At 42.4% G+C, this 24,601-nt stretch overlaps 5 protein-coding genes across 9 annotated transcripts in view; 2 read left to right on the forward strand and 3 right to left on the reverse strand.

Annotated features, from left to right (window-relative positions):
- Positions 1 to 12,550, reverse strand: part of LOC125906890 (histone H2B) — a 189,090-nt gene extending 176,540 nt beyond the window's left edge. For 2 of the 3 annotated variants that reach the window (XM_049607794.1, XM_049607796.1), the window contains exon 1: positions 11,919 to 12,550. In XM_049607794.1, the coding sequence (XP_049463751.1) occupies positions 12,108 to 12,482 (375 nt within the window). In that variant the 5' untranslated portion in view covers positions 12,483 to 12,550 and the 3' untranslated portion in view covers positions 11,919 to 12,107. Of the gene's footprint in view, positions 1 to 11,596 lie in introns of all 3 variants that reach the window. The other variant, XM_049607795.1, reaches the window with a different exon arrangement.
- LOC120949361 (histone H2B) overlaps positions 1 to 24,601 on the reverse strand; it is a 202,183-nt gene that overhangs the window by 176,540 nt on the left and 1,042 nt on the right. The window lies entirely within an intron of this gene.
- On the forward strand, positions 10,470 to 24,297 carry LOC120953605 (uncharacterized). The gene is made up of 5 exons (XM_049607655.1): positions 10,470 to 10,976; positions 12,783 to 13,133; positions 23,108 to 23,306; positions 23,395 to 23,413; positions 23,614 to 24,297. The coding sequence occupies exons 1-5, from the start codon at positions 10,572 to 10,574 to the stop codon at positions 24,062 to 24,064; spliced, it is 1,425 nt and encodes a 474-aa protein (XP_049463612.1). The 5' UTR covers positions 10,470 to 10,571; the 3' UTR covers positions 24,065 to 24,297.
- On the forward strand, positions 12,606 to 13,343 carry LOC120953909 (histone H2A). Its single transcript, XM_040374338.2, has one exon. The coding sequence runs from the start codon at positions 12,765 to 12,767 to the stop codon at positions 13,137 to 13,139; it is 375 nt and encodes a 124-aa protein (XP_040230272.2). The 5' UTR covers positions 12,606 to 12,764; the 3' UTR covers positions 13,140 to 13,343.
- On the reverse strand, positions 22,966 to 23,548 carry LOC120949389 (histone H4). Its single transcript, XM_040366647.2, has one exon. It carries the CDS (start codon positions 23,396 to 23,398, stop codon positions 23,087 to 23,089), a length of 312 nt encoding a protein of 103 aa, XP_040222581.1. The 5' UTR covers positions 23,399 to 23,548; the 3' UTR covers positions 22,966 to 23,086.

The following is a 24,601-nucleotide window of genomic DNA, read 5'->3' on the forward strand; positions in this document are numbered from 1 at the left end:
AACTTTAGCGCCTTCCGCAACTTGTTTCCTTTATTGGGCTTCCTAAAAAAAATAAGATTAAAATTTTGTCCGTTCAATGTGTTATATATATTTTTGCAGCCCTCCCAGAGGCGTCCTCTTTTTACACTCGGCCCTCTCAGAGGCGTTCGTTATTATTATTTTTTTTGTAGCCCTCCCACAGGCGTACATTTTCGAGTAGCCCTCCCGGAGGCGTCCTCGTGTTACAAGTAGCCCTCCCAGAGGCGTACCTTATTCTTCTGTTTTATTAGTATCATTATTACATATATATATTTGATTTCTTCATTGTTTTTTTTTGCAGCCCTCCCAGAGGCGTACATTTATCGAGTAGCCCTCCCAGAAGCGTTCTCTTTTTACACTCGGCCCTCTCAGAGGCGTTTGTTATTATTATTATTTTTTTGTAGCCCTCCCAGAGGCGTACATTTTCGAGTAGCCCTCCCGGAGGCGTCCTCGTGTCACAAGTAGCTTTCCCAGAGGCGTACTTTATTCTCTTGTTTTTTTTTATTATATATATATGTAGAACGATGAAGAAAAGAGGATACGCGGAAAGCGATGGTTTTACAATCCACTTTATTCACTTTCGTCTGGTTCGCTTGGCTTCTCCCGCGTGAATGTTTCGCTCTAGCTAAACCTACTGCGTCGTCAGTTCGATTGACACCAGCACAGGGTGATCCTAAATTCATTCCTTGACATTCGCCTTACATCCCTTGTCTGACAACTGTCAACTGTCTCCTATTTCCTACACGGCCTTTCCTGACATCATGATTCTCCTGAATCTGCCCATATTTTTATTTGATCGAATGCAGTTGTCGTTCTCATTGGTCCCTCAGTTTGCTCATCTAGCTTCAGTACCTCACAACGCTCATTTGAAAATGTTTTGACAATCTTATACGGCCCAAAGAATTTCCTCTTAATTTTTCGTCCTATTCCGAACTGAGTTACTGGAATCGCTACGATATCTCCTATCTTATACTTTTGAATCGATTTACGCCGCAAATTGTACGTCCTACGATTTTCATCTTGGATTCTGGCAATTCCTTTGCATGCTATTTTCCTTATTTCATTACGATCATCTGTAAACATCTTTTGGATTTCTTCTTGCAAAATATCGTTAATTCGAATATCTTCCTTCTCTTTCATTTTCACTCCGATCATCAATTCAAAAGGTGTCATCCTAATCGATCGCTGCCAACTATTATTTATCGCCTTTTGAACATTATTTACAAACTTAAACCAATTTTCGGGATTTTCATACGACAACTTCGCTAATGTAGGGATAATTATGCGGTGTACACGCTCTACTTGGCCATTCCCTCGTGGGACTCCTGTAACAATGTGATGCAATTCTATATTGGCTTCTTCGCAAAATTTTGTAAATAAACTAGAGGTAAAAGCAGATCCTCTATCGCAAATTATCCTTCGCGGATTTCCAAACGTATCAGATATAATCGTCAATTTTTTTATAACCTCTTCCGCACTAGTAGTTTTTGTAGCAAATAGCCAAACATGCTTCGTAAACGCATCGACAACGGTAAGAATGTAATTGTAACATTTGCGAGTAGATGGCATAGGGCCAATATGATCAACATGAAAGGTATCCAACGGAACCTCTCCTTTCGGTATTGGATGAAGTTCTCCCTCTGCCCTGCCTCGTTTTCTATCACTCACTATGCATCGGACACAGTTATCAATACAATATTTTATCTTCTTTTCTACTTCAGGAATAAAATAATCCTCTGTTAGTTGTTCTTTCACTTTCTTGATTCCAAAATGTCCTCGTTCGTGTACTTCTCTTATCATACCCGTCTCCATTGCTCGAGGTACACATATTTTGTTATGAGCATTCTCATTTTTATAAAGTACTCCATTTATCAAACAAAAACCATTTCTTTCTTCGCCCTGATCAAGCGCCGTCCTAATTGCCGTAAGATCTTCATCGCGCAATTGTCCTTGTATTATTTTCTCACATACACCTGCCGATATTTTCAATACGTTTGCTCTTGAAAGAGCGTCAACATGTTTCATCTTTTCACCTGAACGATGTTCTACTTCAAAATCAAACTCGGACAACGTTACAAACCAACGACTCACTCGCGCATTGGGAACTTTTTTGTTTAAGGATTGTTTAAACGCTATACAATCGGTCACAACTTTAAATTTCTTACCTAGCAAGTAACACCTGAACTTCTTTATGGATTCCACAACGGCTAATGATTCTAATTCGAATGAGTGATAATTTTTCTCGGCCTTATTTGTCAACCTACTATAATAATAGCAAGGATGTAATAAACCATCCTCCTCAGAACGCTGCAACAATATGCCGGCCAGAGCATCTTTACTCGCATCAGTATGCAATTCGGTAACCAAACTCGCCTTGAAAATATGTAATACAGGATATTCCACTAATTTGTCTTTAATCGATTCAAAAGCTGCCCTTGCCTCTTCATTAAATTCAAAAACACTCTCTTTTTTTTAATATTGTGGTCAATGGCCTGGCAATACGCGCAAAACCTTCTATAAACTTTCTAAAATAACTAGCTAGCCCTATAAAACATTGCAGCTGTTTCACCGTTTTTGGCTGCGGGTAATATTTAACTTTTTCTATTTTTTGGGGTGCTGGTTCAATCTTACCTTCATACACGGTATACCCCAAATACTCTACACGCCGTTTGAGGAACGAACACTTTTTCCAATTGAAGTGAAGTCCTGCCCGCTGTGCCACTTCCAAAACTCGCCGCAAAGACGCCAAACCATGCTCCTCGTCTCGAGACGGAATGATGATGTCATCTACGAAGGCCATCACGGTACCGTCTATGATCAACTCATGAAGTACTGCATCGATGAAGCGTCCAAACGCATTGCCGCTGAGACACAATCCAAACGGAGCACGTAAAAACTCATACTGCCCATCCGTTGTTACGAAAGATGTATACTGGCGACTTTCCTTCTCCACCTTGACGTGAAAATACGAATTTTTCAGATCTAATACACTGTACACACGAGCATCTGCCAACTGATCAATCTGGTCTTCGATATTGGGCATCGGATAAGAGTCCCGCACGATCCTCTTATTCATCTCACGATAATCCACACACACACGGTGAGATCCATCCTTCTTCGGTACAACCACAACTGCGCTAGTGTAAGGGCTTCGCGATGGCTGAATTATTCCGTCGTTTAACCATTCGCGAACTTGTTTCCTTACCACCTCTTTCTCTAGCGGAGCTATTCTTCTTGGCAACGTACGCACTACCTCCTCGTTGTTCACTAATATTTTCATCTCACTTTCAACGTTAGAAATCTTTGCTGGTTCATAATTATTAACCATATCACAAATCACGCGACGATAATTTGACGGTGCGTCTATTTCTTGATGACTTTCACAAACTATACGATACACCCAACGATCATCAACACCCGTGGGTTTTTCCTCTTCCTCCTGTTGCTTTGTTATCTTTGCATGACCGTTTGTGATAACGTAGTTAACCCTTTTGAGCACATCGATTCCTATCAGCATTTTGGTGTCGATAGAATTCGAAGGTACCACCACGAAACGAATTATTTCCTCAACTTCATCGATGGTAGCACGGATCGTCAGCTCACCATACACGTTGCTTTGTTTTCCACCATAGCCTTTTATTACCCGTGCAGACGGTTTCAACTCATTACAATTGAGTTTTAATTCCTGGAACAAATCCCAGCGCATGAGCGTCACATCACTGCACGTATCGATCACCGCTTCGCACAACTGGTTTCCAACTGACACACACACACAATTGGAAATGAGCTCGTCATTGTTTGAACTCTATTATTGTTACTGTTATTCGGGCATCGTGCTGCAACATGCCCAACTTCGCCGCAAGCATAACAATGCGGTTTTCTTCCTTGCGCTGTCGTACAATCTTTTGCACAATGTCCTTTTGTTCCACATTTGAAACAAGTCGGACCTTCTTGTTTTGTTGGACATTCGATAAGTCGATGAGAAGCGCTGCCACAATTGAAACAATGGCGTTGTTTTAACTTATCCGGAATTCGTTGCCCGACAACTTTTGGGCGTTCCTGTTGAAACTTGTTCGCCGCTCTCTCGAACAAACGTATTTTCTCCTTATGTTCGTTAATATTCTTTGCCTCGTAGAACATTGACCTCTGCCTTTCGTCGTTAGTTATTCCATCTGCCACATATTCTACGAGGCTGGCTTCGTCTAAATCGATTTGCTGCGCAATTTGCTGCATGGCATAAACAAATTCTAACCCGGTCTCCTCTTTTTTCTTGCGACGCGTCGATAGCTGCCTGTGTATGTCGCTTGCACGCACACTTGGAGCAAACTCGTTAATCAACGCTCTACGTAGATTTGCATATGTCGTCACACCTTTCAGCGTATTTAGAAAACCACGTGCGACTCCGGTCAACTTTTTACGGCACATGATCAATTTCTGATCCTCGTTCCATCCAGCCATCGTACTAATCTCCTCAAAACTTCTGATCCATGCGCGCACGTCTTGCGTAGATCCGGCGCCAAATGCATCAACACCATCTTCGACATCGCGAAAGGAGTATGGTTGCACTCTGTCAACCGTGGGCAACTCAGCATCCGCAAAATCAGCTGCATCAGTTCGATCATACGCAACGACGCGTGCGGCCAGCTCCTCTTTTGTTCCGACCGTACTTAATTCACGCTCTTCACATTTTTTCACCAAACCCAACCGCGTATGGTCTTCGACCATCGCTGCAATCAACGCGTTCTCCATTTTCTCATTAACGTTTTGCACAACTTTAGCTTTTATTTAACACACTTTACAACGTCACAATCGCAACTTTAACAACCTTTATGCGTCACAATGTCAACTTTTCGTCACAACTTCACTATTTCAGATCGGATGAAACACCGTCTAAGTCAACTTTTCCAATTCGAACCACTACTGCAACTTAACAACTTTACTAACTTTACGACTTGAACGACTTTAACAACTTTACAACTTTATCAACTTTACGACATGAACGACTTTAACAACTTTACAACTTTATCAACTTTACGACTTGAACAACTTTATCAACTTTAACACATTATGCAACTTTTCATAACTGTAAACTCATCACTTTGCATCGCCTAGCCTCTTCCCGGACGAGCCCCCATGTAGAACGATGAAGAAAAGAGGATACGCGGAAAGCGATGGTTTTACAATCCACTTTATTCACTTTCGTCTGGTTCGCTTGGCTTCTCCCGCGTGAATGTTTCGCTCTAGCTAAACCTACTGCGTCGTCAGTTCGATTGACACCAGCACAGGGTGATCCTAAATTCATTCCTTGACATTCGCCTTACATCCCTTGTCTGACAACTGTCAACTGTCTCCTATTTCCTACATATATATATTTGTCTAATTTTTTCTTTTTTTTTTGCAGCCCTCCCAGAGGCGTACATTTATCGAGTAGCCCTCCCAGAGGCGTCCTCTTTTTACACTCGGCCCCGTTCAGAGGCGTTCGTTATTATTATTTTTTGTAGCCCTCCCAGAGGCGTACATTTTCGAGTAGCCCTCCCGGAGGCGTCCTCGTGTTACAAGTAGCCCTCCCAGAGGCGTACCTTATTCTTTTGTTTTATTAGTATCATTATTACATATATATTTGATTTCTTCATTTTTTTTTTGCAGCCCTCCCAGAGGCGTACATTTATCGAGTAGCCCTCCCAGAGGCGTCCTCTTTTTACACTCGGCCCTCTCAGAGGCGTTTGTTATTATTATTATTTTTTTGTAGCCCTCCCAGAGGCGTACATTTTCGAGTAGCCCTCCCGGAGGCGTCCTCGTGTCACAAGTAGCTTTCCCAGAGGCGTACTTTATTCTCTTGTTTTTTTTTATTATATATATATATATATTTGTCTAATTTTTTCTTTTTTTTTTGCAGCCCTCCCAGAGGCGTACATTTATCGAGTAGCCCTCCCAGAGGCGTCCTCTTTTTACACTCGGCCCCGTTCAGAGGCGTTCGTTATTATTATTTTTTGTAGCCCTCCCAGAGGCGTACATTTTCGAGTAGCCCTCCCGGAGGCGTCCTCGTGTTACAAGTAGCCCTCCCAGAGGCGTACCTTATTCTTTTGTTTTATTAGTATCATTATTACATATATATATTTGATTTCTTCATTGTTTTTTTTTGCAGCCCTCCCAGAGGCGTACATTTTCGAGTAGCCCTCCCAGAGGCGTTCTCTTTTTACACTCGGCCCTCTCAGAGGCGTTCGTTATTATTATTATTTTTTTTGTAGCCCTCCCAGAGGCGTACATTTTCGAGTAGCCCTCCCGGAGGCGTCCCCGTGTTACAAGTAGCCTTCCCAGAGGCGTACCTTATTCTTTTGTTTTATTATTATATATTTGCAGCCCTCCCAGAGGTGTTCATTTTCTGAGTAGCCCTCCTAGAGATTTTTCTCCTTTACACATAGCCATCCCAGAGGCGTATTTTATATATGTATCAACGTTCTATAATTCCAGAGAACTGCCTCAATTTACCAACTACAATTTGAATTAGTTTGACTAAAATTGATAAAAAATTTCACATTCGTACCGAACCGTAAAACATATCTGGAAGATCACGCTTCATGCTAAGCACCGTACTTTAGCGTGAACACCGACTTTCGAAGCAATCCACGCATACATTTGAAGTCATAGCCTATGGAATATTTCGCTTCTTTGTAAAAAAGAAAACGCCATTTTGATCCTGAGTGAAAACGCGGGTTCTCTAGACGTAGTGCACAAACCTGCGCACACACACAATTCTGGCGGACATACACTCCTGTTTGAGCATGTGTGTCTTCTAGATCAGGTATGTCAAACCTCCTGTTCGGTAGAAAATTCTTAGATTTTATTAAACAGTGGATTTGCTTATTCTAATAAAATAATTATAATTACTGATATTTATCTTTCTTTTTTTTTAACAATAGTACACTGACTCTTTTTTTTTAATTTAAGAACTATTCTTTTCGGCTCGCGGGTTAAAAATTTAAAACATAAATGTAACGCACTGATGAAAAGTGTTTGACACACCTGCTCCAGAATACGTACGCATACACTTAAAGTCGTGGCGCCCTAACGATCTTTTGTGTTATGTTAACAATAAGAACGCAAAACCACCGGGCAAAAATTCTAAGAATTCGCGTGATATGTGGATGTCATACACGCACAAACACACATGAACACACACTCGCACACCTCTGGTATCGTGCTCGAACAAGAATGCAAATTCCCGGGAAACGGTCATACAACTGTGGTAAGCATTGTTTCCGCGTGAATAGGCACGTTCTCCACACAATGTATGCACACTTGTCGGTATATATTTTTCTTTACAAATCCTCTGTCTTCGGTTAGAAACACCGATCCGTGTTCAATATCGCTTCTGTTCATCCTCAACATGCATCGCTCGTTTATACACATTAAAGCACATTTACTGAATGTCTTTTGCAACCGACATGACGTACTTCACTTCATTTATCAACACTTTCAGCCCATTCCCGCAATGCACTGCTCTCAATCCACAAAACGTTTTATACTTACGATCTGGGAGCGTGGTTTGCGCCATTGTCGTGATATCCGTAACTGTCTTCGCCAATTTCAACATTCGTTTTTTTCATTTCCCTTTTTTTATTATCTCTTTATTTTTACTGCTGTCTCGTACTTCAGATGTTTAGGATGCTTAGTGCTTTATGACCGCTCTCGTCAACATTCGTCCAAAAACTGATCGCTGTGTCGTTCTCTCTCTCCGTCGTCCCCAAAGCTCTCTCCGATTTTCGTTCGTCTCTCGTGGTCATCGCTCCAATTCGTTTCTCTCCCGCTCTCGTTTCTCTGCCGCTCTCGTTTCTCTGCACTTTGTGCTTCCTTTCTCTGGCTCCGTCTCTCGTCCTAGGTTGCTTATCATTTTGACACTTGCCTATACATCAATCTTCTATATTTTTATTATTTCTTATTCTATTCTCTACACTATTCAATCTATGTTTCCGCCTATTGTGAATAAACTTTACTGTAGGTGCGAGGGCTCTTTTTTAAATTGAGGTTAATGAAGGTAGTAAATATTTGTATGAATTTCATTATCCTGCTTTATCAATAGTTGGGAAAATAAATAAATAATCATTTTTAAAAGTAACCATTTTTTATGTGTAAGATTGTTGTTGGAAACTGTTGTAAGGTTTCCAACGGACTGTCAGCTGAGGCGATGTTTTGTATGTGCGCAAGCAGATAAAAAGGGAGAAAAATCGCGGAAACTGGTTCATTGCGGTCAAAAATACATACGAACGAAGATACGAAGGAAATAAAGGAAAAAACTAATTTTTTGGCACACCTTAAGTGCTAGCCTAAAGAGTTTACTTTGTTTTCTATTTTAGTTAGACCGGCAGTTTCTAACAATTGTTATAATTATAATACGTGAAGTTGTTACAGCTCTGATTGCTGTTAAAAATGATAGCCTAATAGTAATAATATAATTTATTTATACTCATGAATTATCAATGAGTGCTATCTTTGCAATTACTGTTCTTTTTTATGTTTGTTCAAAAATTGTTGCTTTTCTAATTATCATGTAAAAAAAAACGATATTAAGACATGATAATCTATTAATTTGCTCATCCACGGCGATTAAAACAGGTGTTCAAAAATGTTGCTTGGGTTTGTGGTAAACAGGCGTTACGCGTAACGCTAGCGTAATGAAGAGGGCTGAGCCTTACTTTTACCTCAATTTGCTTATCCACGACGATTAAACCAGGCGTTCAAAAATGCTGCTTGGGTTTGCGCTAGACAGACGTTACTCGTAACGCTAGCGTAATGTAGAGGGCTGAGCGTTACTTTTCCCAAATAATTCATTATGCGATCTATGAGGTCCCAGGGTGTTTGTCCTGGATAGTAACTGGGAAACATTTTAATGATAACGGAAGCTGGGGAACAATTACCAAATGTACAAACCAAAATGTAAGCATCGCTAGCGGAGCATCGCTAAGTCAGTATACCAAATGAAGTCAGTATCCCAAGAAAATATATAGCATTCAGTTAACAGCATAGATTTTGGAGGTGGAGTTAATTTCTTCATGTTCATAGCACCCTGATAGCAAATCTTGCAGAAAGTATTTGGTGAGTATGAGTTAAATCGAATTAAACAGTTTTGAAGAGTTAAGCAATCGGTTTGATCTGATACTGGTAGGAACATTTTCATATCATCTGCATAAAACAATTTTTCGCAATCTGGTATAACGTAAATAACGTCATTTATACATTTTTAAATAGCATAGGGCCGAGAAACGTGGAACCCCGGACGTGTTGGTGAATGGTGCTGATAGAGAGAAGGAAATATTCACTGTAATATGCCTATCACTTCAATAACAGGAGAGCCAATGAACTAGCGCCCCATTTACTCCATAGCTTGATAGTTTTGAAATAAGCATTGAGTGATTTACGGATTCAAAGGCAACATTGACGCTGTTGGCTGTTATAATAAATTCATAAACTTTATGTAAACGGTGTAGTTTTTTTCATCCGATTTCCTTCTTTTGATGAGTTATCCCAAGTATACATGAACGATGCGCATGTATAAGTCAGATTAGAGCTGATGCAAAAAACGGTATGATCCACGCGGCGATTATTGCTTCAAAAGGATGAGAGGTTTCTCTAAAAAAAATATTTTTATAAGAAAATTTAGATAAAAAAAATGCAAGAGAGAAAAATGATTCATTTTAACCAACGCTTCAATCGTTGCTTTTGCGAACGCTTCAAACGCATACGTATAAGATAAAAAATCACACTCACAAAACGCCATCTCATGTAAATGCACTGAATATACAGCAGTGTGAGTGCTTGTTATGCGAGTAAAATGTTATACGCACACCATTCGAAGCCATCATAGACATTTTTTCTCTCAAATAAAACATTTTAATGTTGCGAAAGACACAGCTCTTGAGTAATGTATTGTGGTCCTGAAAAGGACCGTTTGATTTGAGACTCCACATGGAAGTTTTATAGAGATAAATTTAACCTCCAAAACCGTACAGAGTGCGGCCCTGACGCTTCAGAGCATACACCACATCCATAGCGGTGACGGTCTTACGCTTGGCGTGTTCAGTGTAAGTGACCGCATCACGAATCACATTCTCCAGAAATACTTTCAGGACGCCACGGGTTTCCTCGTAGATGAGGCCGGAGATACGTTTCACTCCTCCGCGCCGAGCCAAACGGCGGATGGCGGGCTTGGTAATGCCCTGGATGTTATCCCGCAGCACTTTTCGGTGACGCTTGGCTCCTCCTTTACCCAGACCTTTTCCTCCCTTTCCTCTTCCAGTCATGATGAGCACAGGATTGTACGTTCACGATGTTCACACTTCAAATTGACGATCACGAATGAGCGTTTTCGAGCTCAACGTCCCTATTTCTACTTTTTCATCCACGCATTCCCTCTTGCTCTTAAGATGAGAGAAAACAAGGGTTGGCAAGCGCATAAAAAAAGCTCTTGTTCGAGCAGTTTCCTCATTTAACGTTCAACTTTTGTCAAATAAACAAGTTCGCTCCGTGCTCAACGAAACCTACGCTCTCAAAGTGAGATGGCTCGTACCAAGCAAACCGCTCGTAAATCGACTGGAGGTAAGGCTCCTCGCAAGCAGCTGGCCACCAAGGCTGCTCGTAAAAGTGCCCCGGCCACCGGAGGAGTGAAGAAGCCGCATCGTTACCGTCCGGGAACGGTGGCCCTCCGAGAAATCCGTCGCTACCAGAAGTCGACCGAGCTGCTCATCCGCAAGCTGCCCTTCCAGCGCTTGGTGCGTGAGATCGCCCAGGACTTCAAGACTGATCTCCGCTTCCAGAGCTCAGCCGTCATGGCGCTGCAGGAAGCCAGCGAGGCGTATCTGGTTGGTCTGTTCGAAGACACGAATCTGTGCGCCATCCACGCCAAGCGCGTCACCATCATGCCCAAGGACATCCAGCTGGCCCGTCGCATCCGCGGAGAGCGTGCCTAAATCGTCCATGCATCCGGAAGCGGTCCCTGTCTAAACGGGGCATTGCCTTCTCAAAACGGTCCTTTTCAGGACCACCAATACTGTTGAACATGCCAAGAATTTTCTTTCGATTGCTATTATGAAATTGTACATACGAATGCAAGCCTTCACGCATGTCGTTTTGTTATAACGAGGAAAGTGTGAAAAGGGGGAAAATTTGTTTTAAATAATCAATGTTATGGGAGGTATTTTAACTTTTTCTTGTCAAAGTTTCGCTTTTTAATAGGGCATCTGAGGATTTTGACTATATTGATCAATACTTTATTACCATCTATATTACCTATGACTATTATACCAACATCGCTGCTTACAACAAACTACGAACGAATAGTATGACTATATATTTTACAACAAATGTTCGACACAAACAACTTAACTGATGTTTATACACACTTTAATTGAAACGCTTAACCCGGCGCTCTAGCAGCAATCGAACAAGACATCGAACATGAAAAATGTATGGGATTTGACATGTTCGATTTGTTGTTTATCAAATCGAACATGTCAAATCCCATATATTTTTCATGTTCGATGTCGTGTTCGATTGCTGCTAGAGCGCTGCCTAAGAAGACGACCCTTCAATACTTATTAGCAAGTTTAAAATCGAACAAATCTATTACAACATTTGACTCACGACACATAAGCTGCTATTGGTTGCTTTGTCGATAAATTATCCTCGTATGCGCGTCATACAACGAGCGAAACGACTTCTATTCATAATTCATGATACACGAAACTCCATTTTCAATTTCACCTCGCAAGACGCTTCCAACCAGTGCGGACTTTTTTTTAATGTTTTTTTAAACGTGCTAAGGTTCTATTTAACATTAATATTTACAATGAACAACGCAGAACTTGTAAAGTTCGCAAACAAACTTAGGATATGGCTGCGTTTACCTGCACTAATGCCATTTAGTACAGGCAAACGCAACAAACTGAACAATAACGTTGACGAAGACGGACACCCTGAAATTAAAGCGCTAATTCGCTGGTGCAGATGAAACGAAGGATAATTCTTTGTTTGAATGCGGTTTGTGGTCCTGAAAAGGACCGATTTGAGAGAACGAAGCCAATCATTTCAGTGGCTTACTTCGAGCTGGTGTACTTTGTGACAGCCTTCGTTCCTTCGGAGACGGCGTGCTTGGCAAGCTCACCAGGCAGCAGCAGACGAACAGCGGTTTGGATTTCGCGGGACGTGATCGTCGAACGCTTGTTGTAGTGCGCCAAGCGGGATGCCTCAGCAGCAATGCGTTCGAAGATATCGTTGACGAAACTGTTCATGATGCTCATGGCCTTCGAAGAGATGCCAGTATCCGGGTGGACTTGCTTCAACACTTTGTAGATGTAAATAGCGTAGCTTTCCTTGCGGGTCTTGCGCTTCTTTTTCTTGTCGGACTTGGAAATATTTTTCTGGGCCTTGCCAGACTTCTTCGCAGCTTTTCCACTGGTTTTGGGTGCCATTTCGACGGAAAAATTCACTCAACACTGGGACACGATGTGTATGATTCAACGGGTGATTGCGTTCTAGAAAAATTCCGAGCTCTCCGATCGCTTATAACGGGCTGTGAGAGAGAATACGTATCGTGCAGCTCGAAAAATTCCAAACGAGTATCGGGCAGCACGAATAAGCTGCTATATAAGCATCGGTCGGGTCAAAATTGTTCTATTATAAAAAGACCCTTCTCAAAGAGAACATCGTGTTGTTCGTGATCCCTTACAAACGTACCCCAATCAAATCTAACCATGTCTGGCCGTGGAAAGGGAGGAAAGGTAAAGGGAAAGGCAAAGTCCCGTTCCAACCGTGCCGGTCTTCAGTTCCCCGTTGGCCGTATTCATCGTCTCCTGCGCAAGGGTAACTATGCCGAGCGCGTCGGTGCCGGAGCACCCGTGTATCTGGCAGCCGTCATGGAATACTTGGCCGCTGAAGTGCTTGAGTTGGCCGGAAACGCTGCCCGTGACAACAAGAAGACGCGCATCATCCCGCGTCATCTGCAGCTGGCCATCCGCAACGACGAGGAGTTGAACAAGCTGCTGTCCGGAGTAACCATCGCTCAGGGTGGTGTGCTGCCCAACATTCAGGCCGTGCTGCTGCCCAAGAAGACCGAAAAGAAGGCTTAAACGGTGTGACAAAGCTTCCTTCATCTCAAACCCAAAACCGTCCTTTTCAGGGCGACAAATTACTTTGCCAAAGACATTTTATTCGATTTATGCTGTTATGGGAGAACCAGAAGGAAAAAAAAATCCAGATATATCAAGAACCGTGCTTGAAACTGTGTACAAAATGTAAATGAAAAAATGTGCCGTCCTTTGGCACAAAACGCATCCCTTAATATTTTCAATTCTGTAACCTCTCACTACGAATTCTACAAAATGCAGCATATCATAAGCGATGCATAAGATTTTCCAGGTAGCTTGTTCAAGAGGGTTGGTTTTACCATATACATGCAACCAGTGATACCTGCGTGTTGACCTTTTTCTGAAAACAGTAAAGGACACTTTTACCTGATTTATCGTTAACCACGGGAAAATGTTGAAAGGGTCGATTGTCGAAAAATGTTGTGCGTTTAGGTAGCCTTAGGTTCTCACAAAAGTTTGGCTTTCAATATATCGGGAAACGTTGTCAATGGCTTTAAAAAAGTTGGACCAAAAATTAGGAAGGTTCAAATAAACAACCATACTTATTAATGTTTCCATTCACCCTTCATCTTAATCACCAGTTACCCAAATTTGTGAAGCATTTTAAAGTGTTTCGTTGCTTGAAACAATAAAATGATTTGCAATGTAGGAATGCCTATAAAATACAAAGTATTGAAATGTCCTAACGCATATGCAACTCCACAGTCAATAACGCCATCTAGTGATGATCAAAGTCCCTGCAACCAGTAGTAACGCCATCTAAATAGTTGGTTAAAGTAAGGCTCAGTGATCTACGTTACATATGAGAAGCGTTACATGCCTTTTAAAATTCCCAAGCAGTATTTTTGAAAAGTTCGTAAACACCCCAAAAGCTTTCAATTTTAGTAACATTTCCTATGATTAGAAAGTATAAAATATTAAAAATATTAATAAATTAATAATGTATATGAATGTAGGATAAAAGGGAAAAGAGTGCTTTATTCAATTCAAATTAACAAAATCGTCTTAGTTCTTCACGTGTGTTTCACTTCAATCTCCGTGTGCGACTGTCCGCATCCGCTGTCCGTTCACCGTTTCCCCGGTTAATCGAGTCACGCTGCTCTCATCCGAGCTGTCATCACGAACCACAGGGTGGTTCATTCGTCACCCATCCTACACGGCCCTTCCTGATGTTACATCCGGCCCGGATGTACCCATGGTTTCACGGCTGAGCAAGCCGTAGTCGTCTGCGATGGTCCTTCAGCATCGTCATCCAGTTTCCGTACACTCAAACGGTCATGCTCCAGAATCTCCTTCACGACGTACGGACCGTAAAACCGCTGCCGATACTTTCTCCCCGGTCCAAATTGCGTCACGGGAAGTGCCACCAGATCACCTTTTTCGTACTTACGCGCCGGTCGCTTCCGTAGATTGTAGCTTCGTCGATTTTCGTCCTGGATGGCTTGGATTCCATCTCTAGCCATTTTGCGTAGCTCGTCTCTGTCGTCTTGGAACGACTGTTGCAACTCTGCTTCAACCATGGCGCGCAACGTGTTACCGTCAGCATCTTTCATCTTGACTCCAACTAGCAATTCAAACGGACTGGTTCGGATTGCCCTCTGCCAGCTGCTGTTGATCGCCTTCTGCACCGCATTCACGTGTCGGTACCACTCTTCCGGTTTATCGATAGATAGCTTAGTCAAAACCGGAATAATGGTGCGATGTACTCGTTCCACTTGCCCGTTGCCTCTTGGAACACCTGTTACAATCGTGTGTAGTTCGATGTCACGCTCTTCACAATAACTCGCGAACATTGACGATGTAAAAGCTGCTCCTTTGTCACTAATTATTCGTCGGGGATCGCCAAAAACACTTGCGATGACTTGTAACTTCTTCACTACTTCGTCACCCGCCGTTGATTTGGTAGGAAATAGCCACGTAAACTTACTGAACGCGTCGATCACCGTCAGGATGTAATTGTAAGATTTCTTCGTCGACGGTATAGGGCCGAGATGATCGATATGAAACGTATCGAGAGGTACCTCGCCCTTTGGAATAGGGTTTAATAATCCCTCCGCTTTACCCCTCTTTTTGTCACCTAGAATACACATCACACAAGAACAAATACACCTCTCTATCTTCTCGTCAACACTTGGAATGTAATAGTCACTCGCTAAACGTTCCTTGGTTTTTCTGATTCCGAAATGTCCTTGATCGTGAGCATTCTTAATAACTTCTGCTTCCATCGAGATTGGCACGCACAATCTGGATGAAAAGACATCACCCTTATACAACACACCATCTTTTGCAAAATAGTCGTCGATTTCTTCACCACTGCACAACTTTGAAAGAATCTCTGCCAATTTTGGATCACGCTGCTGCTCTTTCCTCATACGCTCACAAATCGCTGTAGACACTGACATTACACTGGCACGAGATAGAGCATCCACATGCTTCATTCTTTCGGCACTGCGATGTTCGACTTCAAATTCGAACTCTGCTAAGACCACCATCCAACGACTAACCCTTGCGTTCGGTATCTTCTTAGCCATGGATTGCTTGAAGGCAAAGCAATCGGTTACCACTTTAAACTTTTGTCCCAGTAAATAGCACCGGAATTTCTTTAAAGATTCTACCACCGCTAATGTTTCTAGCTCAAAAGAGTGATAGTTCTGTTCAGCTTGGTTGGTTAGTCTGCTGTAGTAATAACAAGGATGATACATCCCGTCATCTACCGCACGTTGCATGAGCACTCCAGCCAATGCCTCCTTACTTGCATCTGTATGGATTTCAGTGTCTGCACCACTTTGGTAAATACGCAATACCGGATAATTCACTAACACTGATTTTATCTCTTCGAACGCAGCAATTTCCCGTATACCAAAATCAAACTAATTTTCCTTTTTTAACGTCATCGTTAAAGGACGAGCTATCTTCGCAAATCCCGGTATGAACTTACGAAAATAACTTGCAAGACCTATGAATCGCTGCAACTGCTTTGTGGTTTTAGGTTGGGGATACCGCTTCACTTTTTCAATCTGCTGCTCTGCTGGTTCGATTCGACCGTCATACACAACATACCCCAGATATTCCACGCGCCTTTGCAAAAACACACACTTCTTCCAATTGAATCTTAAACCTGCTTTCTCGGCCATCTCAAACACACGCTTCAAAGATGCAATACCATCTTGCTCACTCTTAGCTGGGATTATAATGTCATCCACAAACGTTATGATAACTCCTTCGTTTATGAGCTCTCGTAATGCAGAATTAATAAATCTGCAAAATGCATTTCCACTGGTGCACAAACCGAATGGAGCCCGACAAAACTCATATTGCCCTTCGTGAGTAACAAAAGCTGTAAACTTCCGACTATCTTCGTCTATTGTAACGTGAACATAAGAATTTTCAAGATCCAACGTTGTGAAAACTCGAGATTCCGCCAATTGCTCTATTTGATCTTCTATGTTAGGGATTGGATATTTATCCCTAATCATCTTCTTGTTCAGCTCCCTGTAATCGATGCAAACTCTGTACGTACCATTCTTTTTAGGAACCACAACCACAGCACTTGCGTATGGACTGTACGATGATCTTACGACACCTTTGTCTAGCCATTCCTGTACCTGATCTTTAACCACACGCCTTTCTAATGGAGCAAGCCTACGAGGATTTTCACGAACTACACTTTCATCTTGTAACTTGATTACTAAGGTCTCGACCGATTGTGGGTTTTCGTTGGGATTATAACATTTTATCATGCACTCTATTTGTTCGCGATATTCTGAAGGAACCGTTAACTCTCCCACATCCGCGGCTTTTATATTGTAAATCCATCGTTCGTCGTTTTCTACCAATCCAACTTCCTCCACTTTCAAACCATCGTTCGTTATCGTATACTTCGTCGTTTGCAAAAAGTCCATACCTAACAACACTTTTGAGTTCATAGAATTCACTGACACTATAAAAACATCGACCGATCGCTTCAATTCGTCAATTTCCATACTAATCTTTGTTTTGCCGTGTGGTGTGTTGCAATTTCCACCGAAACCACGGAGTCGAAAACCTGTTTTAACTGGCACCATTTCACTAAACGGCAACTCATCGAAAAAATCTTTCCGTAATAACGACACTTCACTGCCAGGATCGACAAAAGCCACACAATCCATATTGTTCACTTTGATGCGCTTTGTGATCAGTCCATTTCTTTTTAATTCGGACACATCGTTCTGTTCCGCTGTTTTCACTGTAAGAACATTCGTGGTGTCACCATTGTTTTGCCTTGGCATGTTCGACGAATGTCGCGCTTTGTTCGGACATTCCTTCGCGCGGTGTCCGTATTCATTGCAAACAAAACACTTGGGTCCACGTTGTTTGTTTGCGCATGTACGTGTTTCATGTCCGAGATCACCACAATTGTAGCAACGTCGTTTTGAGTTTTCTTCTACTTTTTCCACCACGCGTCGCACTTGTTCTTTCTTCTTTTCTGTTGGCTCATCTTTCTTTTGCGCACGTTCCCAGAACAGTAGCTTCGATTTCAAATCGTTTATTGTCACAGCTTCGTATAAACTTGCTCGACTTCGAGTGTCCATTGTAACACCATCGACGATATATTCCACTAAACTGACTTCATCTAAATCGATGCCTTGCGCAATGCGTTGCATTGCATAGATAAATTCCAATACGGATTCATCTTTCTTCTTCTTACGCGTTGCCAGCTTACGGTGTACGTCATTCGCACGAACTACCGTACCGAACTCTTCCAGTAAAGCTGCACGCAACGCGGTATACGAATTGGTTTCGCGTTTGATCATCACAAAACTTTTCGCCACACCAACTAACTTTTTGCGCATCATTACCAGCATCTGATCTTGCGTCCAACGTGCCATCTTTGAAATATCTTCAAATTCGTTTAGCCACACACTAAAGTCTTGGGATAGATCATTCCCGTACGTTTCTAAACCGTCTTCAACATCACGAAACGAATACGGCGTGCGCACCAAATCCGAGTGTTCTGGCAAGACCGCTTCATCGTTTGTACTGCTACGCATTTCTGCGTCTGCAAAATTGTCCGTATTCATGGTTTCATCCATTATTTCCACGTTTCCTTCTTCGACTAGTCGCCTGGCCAACTCTTCTTTTGTACCCGAGGTAGCTAGTTTTCTAGCGGCGCACCTCCTAACTAAACCCGGACGAGTTAAATCGTTTAGCAACACGAGGATCTGCGCTTCGTTGTCCATTATGCGAATTTCACGAGAATTCAGCAGTTATCGACAGTTCCTAACGCCTTCACCAACACACGCGCGTGCCCCACACGCAGTATATACGTCTACCTCTTTCCACTAGTGACGCACACTTTCACACACACTCAACTCTTTCTCGTTGATTGCGTTCTCTAAACGCACGTTTTACACGCACTACGCGATGCTTTTCGTCTTTAATCGTCACACTAACACAAAAGTCACACTTCTGTTGTCCTTTGTGCAACTCGCGTCGTTTTTTGCGTATCGGCGTACCTCTTACACGCACTGTACTCAACTTTATCCTCTTTAACACACACAGGCGGACGACTTACACGCACTGCGCTTCTTTCCCTCTCTAACACACACGAGCGCACGTTGCACACGGGCTGCGTAATGCTTTGTACGTCTTAGCACATACAGGCGCACATCTTACACGCACTGTACTTAACTTCATCCTCTTTAACACACACAGGCGCACGTCTTACACGCGCTGCGTAATGCTTTGTACGTCTTAACACATACAGGCGCACGTCTTACACGCACTGTATACTTTTCTGTACGTCTTCACATACAGGCGCACATCTTCTACGCACTGTACACTTCTTTGCGCGTCTTCACATACAGGCGCACGTCTTTTACGCACTGTACATTTCACGCAACTCTTTTCTAATATCCCGGTTGAGCCCCCATGTAGGATAAAAGAGAAAAGAGTGCTTTATTCAATTCAAATTAACAAAATCGTCTTAGTTCTTCTCGTGTGTTTCACTTCAATCTCCGTGTGCGACTGTCCGCATCCGCTGTCCGTTCACCGTTTCCCCGGTTAATCGAGTCACGCTGCTCTCATCCGAGCTGTCATCACGAACCACAGGGTGGTTCATTCGTCACCCATCCTACATGAAATATAATTATTACCTATTCAATCTATGTTTCCGCCTATTGTGAATAAACTTTACTGTAGGTGCGAGGGCTCTTTTTTAAATTGAGGTTAATGAAGGTAGTAAATATTTGTATGTATTTCATTATCCTGCTTTATCAATAGTTGGGAAAATAAATAAATAATCATTTTTAAAAGTAACCATTTTTTATGTGTAAGATTGTTGTTGGAAACTGTTGTAAGGTTTCCAACGGACTGTCAGCTGAGGCGATGTTTTGTATGTGCGCAAGCAGATAAAAAGGGAGAAAAATCGCGGAAACTGGTTCATTGCGGTCAAAAATACATACGAACGAAGATACGAAGGAAATAAAGGAAAAAACTATTTTTTTGGCGCACCTTAAGTGCTAGCCTAAAGAATTTACTTTGTTTTCTATTTTAGTTAGAGCGGCAGTTTCTAACATTCCAAAAAATTAGTTAGAACATATCGACGCTAATCACGACAAAATCGCGAATCGTAAAAATACCGTGAATCATTAACTGCCGATAGTGTTAAATAGAGAGTTGCTAGGAAGGAAAGGAATCACGAGGTTGTGTAGTGAAGCAGAATATCGATTTGGTGCAGCATTTCCACGGATTTGAACGGGAGTCTTACGGCTCGTTTATAACGCGTGGAGGTGTGGAGGGATCTTCGCTTGAGGCGGGCACGAGCAGGTGGATCACAAGCCGTGATGCAATACCAATAATGCAGGTGCGGGACCATTTTGCGACTGATTCGAACTATAGATCCAGGGCTGCAATAGTAACTACTGGCAACGAAGGTGAGACCTTTTGGCAACGAGACATACTAAATCGCTACTATCGGGAATTTATGCTTCGATTTTCGCAAGCGGAAACGCTGCGTTTGCAAGAGGCTGAGAAAAAGCGCAAGATCCACGAAATGCAACAACAAAGACGACAACGAATCAAAGAACTAGAGCGTGAATGGTGTTATCTCAACGATTGTGAGAGGCTTGAGCTCCAAAAGGATGAAGAACGGTGCCGGGCAACAAATCGTTCGGGCGCACCAAGTTTTAATCAACCGGGATACGAGCATATGCACAATTCGCAATTCGTTGAGAGGTATGATGATGAAAGGCCCGGAGACACTTCTTGGGGTCAACCCGCAATCCCACCGTGTATTGACCTCGACCGCGATGATGACGCAAAATGAAAGCACAGCGATGACATCACAACTACACACACAATCTCCGAGAAACGTCACTATCGCGCGACGATACACAATATACACAAATCTGAATCGTTCACTAACACCAACAACGCGATAACGCACACGAACACTGCTTTGGAGGATACGTTTATCGAAGCTCATCACCGACTCTGGCTGCGTCCTGATGGGTTGAAAGATGTTCCAATTGGCGTTGGGACCGCTATTGAAAGGCAAAAGCTGATCGTGAAACCTGAAGCTGAAAAACCATCGGAGTCAGGTGTCCACTCTGAACCCTGCTTAGCAAGCTCGCTCGATAAAGACATACAACGGCTAAGATTGAAACCGCGTCATGAGAAGCTGCGATTATGGAAGCGACGTTTGAAAGAGGAGACTACTTCGGGCGGGGGATCGAACTGTGTCCCACGTTCGACAGCGAAGGACAATTCTATCACGCAATCCAAAGGGATTGTCCCTTTCGTCATGGTTCTTGGTGTTATACTTTTCCGGCGGCAGTTTCATGGGACAACAACAGTGGTGTGGTGGTACGTACGGCTGAAACAAACACTCTTTTTAATTTCAGTTGTAATGGACAATAAACGATCGATGGGATACTTATATCAAATCACCGGAGCATTCCATGGACCAAACTAGTGCTGGGTTCAGTCGATAAAAAGCTGCGCGAGCATCCGTGCGTAGACCGCGTGTGAGGAAGGGAGGTGTGAGGTAGGCAGCGCACGGTATCCCGTATAGCAATAGTATCAAGATACACAGCGTGAACTTTAGGATGCGAGTGCTATCGGTTATACAGATACGTGCGAGACGAAACAATACGCACGTGTAATATGCGGCCGGGTTATTTTGCGTAGAAACAATAGTAAGGACGACAGGAGCCAAATCAAGTTGCAAGCCACCCCTTTGTTTAACAAAGCGGCTTAGATAGAAAAGCACGATTAACCAGCGGAAGATAAACAAACATCAACTGACAGTCGAGCTAGGAGTGAGAGACAGTTAACGTGACACTCGGGGGGACAATTTTGGAAACTGTTGTAAGGTTTCCAACGGACTGTCAGCTGAGGCGATGTTTTGTATGTGCGCAAGCAGATAAAAAGGGAGAAAAATCGCGGAAACTGGTTCATTGCGGTCAAAAATACATACGAACGAAGATACGAAGGAAATAAAGGAAAAAACTAATTTTTTGGCACACCTTAAGTGCTAGCCTAAAGAGTTTACTTTGTTTTCTATTTTAGTTAGACCGGCAGTTTCTAACAATTGTTATAATTATAATACGTGAAGTTGTTACAGCTCTGATTGCTGTTAAAAATGATAGCCTAATAGTAATAATATAATTTATTTATACTCATGAATTATCAATGAGTGCTATCTTTGCAATTACTGTTCTTTTTTATGTTTGTTCAAAAATTGTTGCTTTTCTAATTATCATGTAAAAAAAACGATATTAAGACATGATAATCTATTAATTTGCTCATCCACGGCGATTAAAACAGGTGTTCAAAAATGTTGCTTGGGTTTGTGGTAAACAGGCGTTACGCGTAACGCTAGCGTAACGTAGAGGGCTGAGCCTTACTTTTACCTCAATTTGCTTATCCACGACGATTAAACCAGGCGTTCAAAAATGCTGCTTGGGTTTGCGCTAGACAGACGTTACTTGTAACGCTATCGTAACGTAGAGGGCTGAGCGTTACTTTTCCCAAATAATTCATTATGCGATCTATGAGGTCCCAGGGTGTTTGTCCTGGATAATAACTGGGAAACATTTTAATGATAACGGAAGCTGGGGAACAATTACCAAATGTACAAACCAAAATGTAAGCATCGCTAGCGGAGCATCGCTAAGTCAGTATACCAAATGAAGTCAGTATCCCAAGAAAATATATAGCATTCAGTTAACAGCATAGATTTTGGAGGTGGAGTTAATTTCTTCATGTTCATAGCACCCTGATAGCAAATCTTGCAGAAAGTATTTGGTGGGTATGAGTTAAATCGAATTAAACAGTTTTGAAGAGTTAAACAATCGGTTTGATCTGATACCGGTAGGAACATTTTCATATCATTTGCATAAAACAATTTTTCGCAATCTGGTATAACGTAAATAACATCATTTATGAAAATGATAAAAAGAATAGGGCCTAGAATACTGCCTTGTGGAACCCTGTTATAATAAACTCACAAACCTCATGGAAATGGTGTAGCTTTTTTTCGCCCAATCCTTCTTTTGAATAATTATCACAAGTATCAATGAACGAAGCGCATGTGTAGCGGCGATTATTGCTTCAATAGGATGAGAGGCTTGCCCTAAAAAATTAAATAATTTTAATTCGACACTATAAAATAAATTCATAAATTAATAAGAAGATAATAATTCAATATTTTAACAAACACTTCAATCGTCGCTTTTATGTACGCTTCAAACGCATGCAAACTTTTGTGAGTGCTTGTTATGCAAGTAAAATGTTATACGCACACCATTCGAAGCCATCATAGACATTTTTTCTCTCAAATAAAACATTTTAATGTTGCGAAAGACACAGCTCTTGAGTAATGTATTGTGGTCCTGAAAAGAACCATTTTGAGACTCCATTTGGAGGTTTGTTAGAGCACGTTGAATTTAACCTCCAAAACCGTACAGAGTGCGGCCCTGACGCTTCAGAGCATACACCACATCCATAGCGGTGACGGTCTTACGCTTGGCGTGTTCAGTGTAAGTGACCGCATCACGAATCACATTCTCCAGAAATACTTTCAGGACGCCACGGGTTTCCTCGTAGATGAGGCCGGAGATACGTTTCACTCCTCCGCGCCGAGCCAAACGGCGGATGGCGGGCTTGGTAATGCCCTGGATGTTATCCCGCAGCACTTTTCGGTGACGCTTGGCTCCTCCTTTACCCAGACCTTTTCCTCCCTTTCCTCTTCCAGTCATGATGAGCACAGGATTGTACGTTCACGATGTTCACACTTCAAATTGACGATCACGAATGAGCGTTTTCGAGCTCAACGTCCCTATTTCTACTTTTTCATCCACGCATTCCCTCTTGCTCTTAAGATGAGAGAAAACAAGGGTTGGCAAGCGCATAAAAAAAGCTCTTGTTCGAGCAGTTTCCTCATTTAACGTTCAACTTTTGTCAAATAAACAAGTTCGCTCCGTGCTCAACGAAACCTACGCTCCCGAAGTGAAATGGCTCGTACCAAGCAAACCGCTCGTAAATCGACTGGAGGTAAGGCTCCTCGCAAGCAGCTGGCCACCAAGGCTGCTCGTAAAAGTGCCCCGGCCACCGGAGGAGTGAAGAAGCCGCATCGTTACCGTCCGGGAACGGTGGCCCTCCGAGAAATCCGTCGCTACCAGAAGTCGACCGAGCTGCTCATCCGCAAGCTGCCCTTCCAGCGCTTGGTGCGTGAGATCGCCCAGGACTTCAAGACTGATCTCCGCTTCCAGAGCTCAGCCGTCATGGCGCTGCAGGAAGCCAGCGAGGCGTATCTGGTTGGTCTGTTCGAAGACACGAATCTGTGCGCCATCCACGCCAAGCGCGTCACCATCATGCCCAAGGACATCCAGCTGGCCCGTCGCATCCGCGGAGAGCGTGCCTAAATCGTCCATGCATCCGGAAGCGGTCCCTGTCTAAACGGGGCATTTCCTTCTCAAAACGGTCCTTTTCAGGACCACCAATACTGTTGAACATTCCAAGAATTTTCTTTCGATTGCTATTATGAAATTGTACATACGAATGCAAGCCTTCACGCATGTCGTTTTGTTATAACGAGGAAAGTGTGAAAAGGGGGAAAATTTGTTTTAAATAATCAATGTTATGGGAGGTATTTTAACTTTTTCTTGTCAAAGTTTCGCTTTTTAATAGGGCATCTGAGGATTTTGACTATATTGATCAATACTTTATTACCATCTATATAACCTATGACTATTATACCAACATCGCTGCTTACAACAAACTACGAACGAATAGTATGACTATATATTTTACAACAAATGTTCGACACAAACAACTTAACTGATGTTTATACACACTTTAATTGAAACGCTTAACCCGGCGCTCTAGCAGCAATCGAACAAGACATCGAACATGAAAAATGTATGGGATTTGACATGTTCGATTTGTTGTTTATCAAATCG

The sequence above is a fragment of the Anopheles coluzzii genome, chromosome 2, assembly GCF_943734685.1.
Source record: "Anopheles coluzzii chromosome 2, AcolN3, whole genome shotgun sequence".
Lineage (NCBI taxonomy): Eukaryota > Metazoa > Arthropoda > Insecta > Diptera > Culicidae > Anopheles > Anopheles coluzzii.

Coding starts and splice junctions, on each gene's coding strand:
- LOC120953605 (XM_049607655.1), top strand. CDS start 10,572: ATGGCTCGTACCAAGCAAACCGCTCGTAAATCGACTGGAGGTAAGGCT. Junction 10,977..12,782: donor GTCGCATCCGCGGAGAGCGT/GCCTAAATCGTC, acceptor GGCCGTGGAAAG/GGAGGAAAGGTAAAGGGAAA. Junction 13,134..23,107: donor CCAAGAAGACCGAAAAGAAG/GCTTAAACGGTG, acceptor AAAACCGTACAG/AGTGCGGCCCTGACGCTTCA.
- LOC120953909 (XM_040374338.2), top strand. CDS start 12,765: ATGTCTGGCCGTGGAAAGGGAGGAAAGGTAAAGGGAAAGGCAAAGTCC.
- LOC120949389 (XM_040366647.2), bottom strand. CDS start 23,398: ATGACTGGAAGAGGAAAGGGAGGAAAAGGTCTGGGTAAAGGAGGAGCC.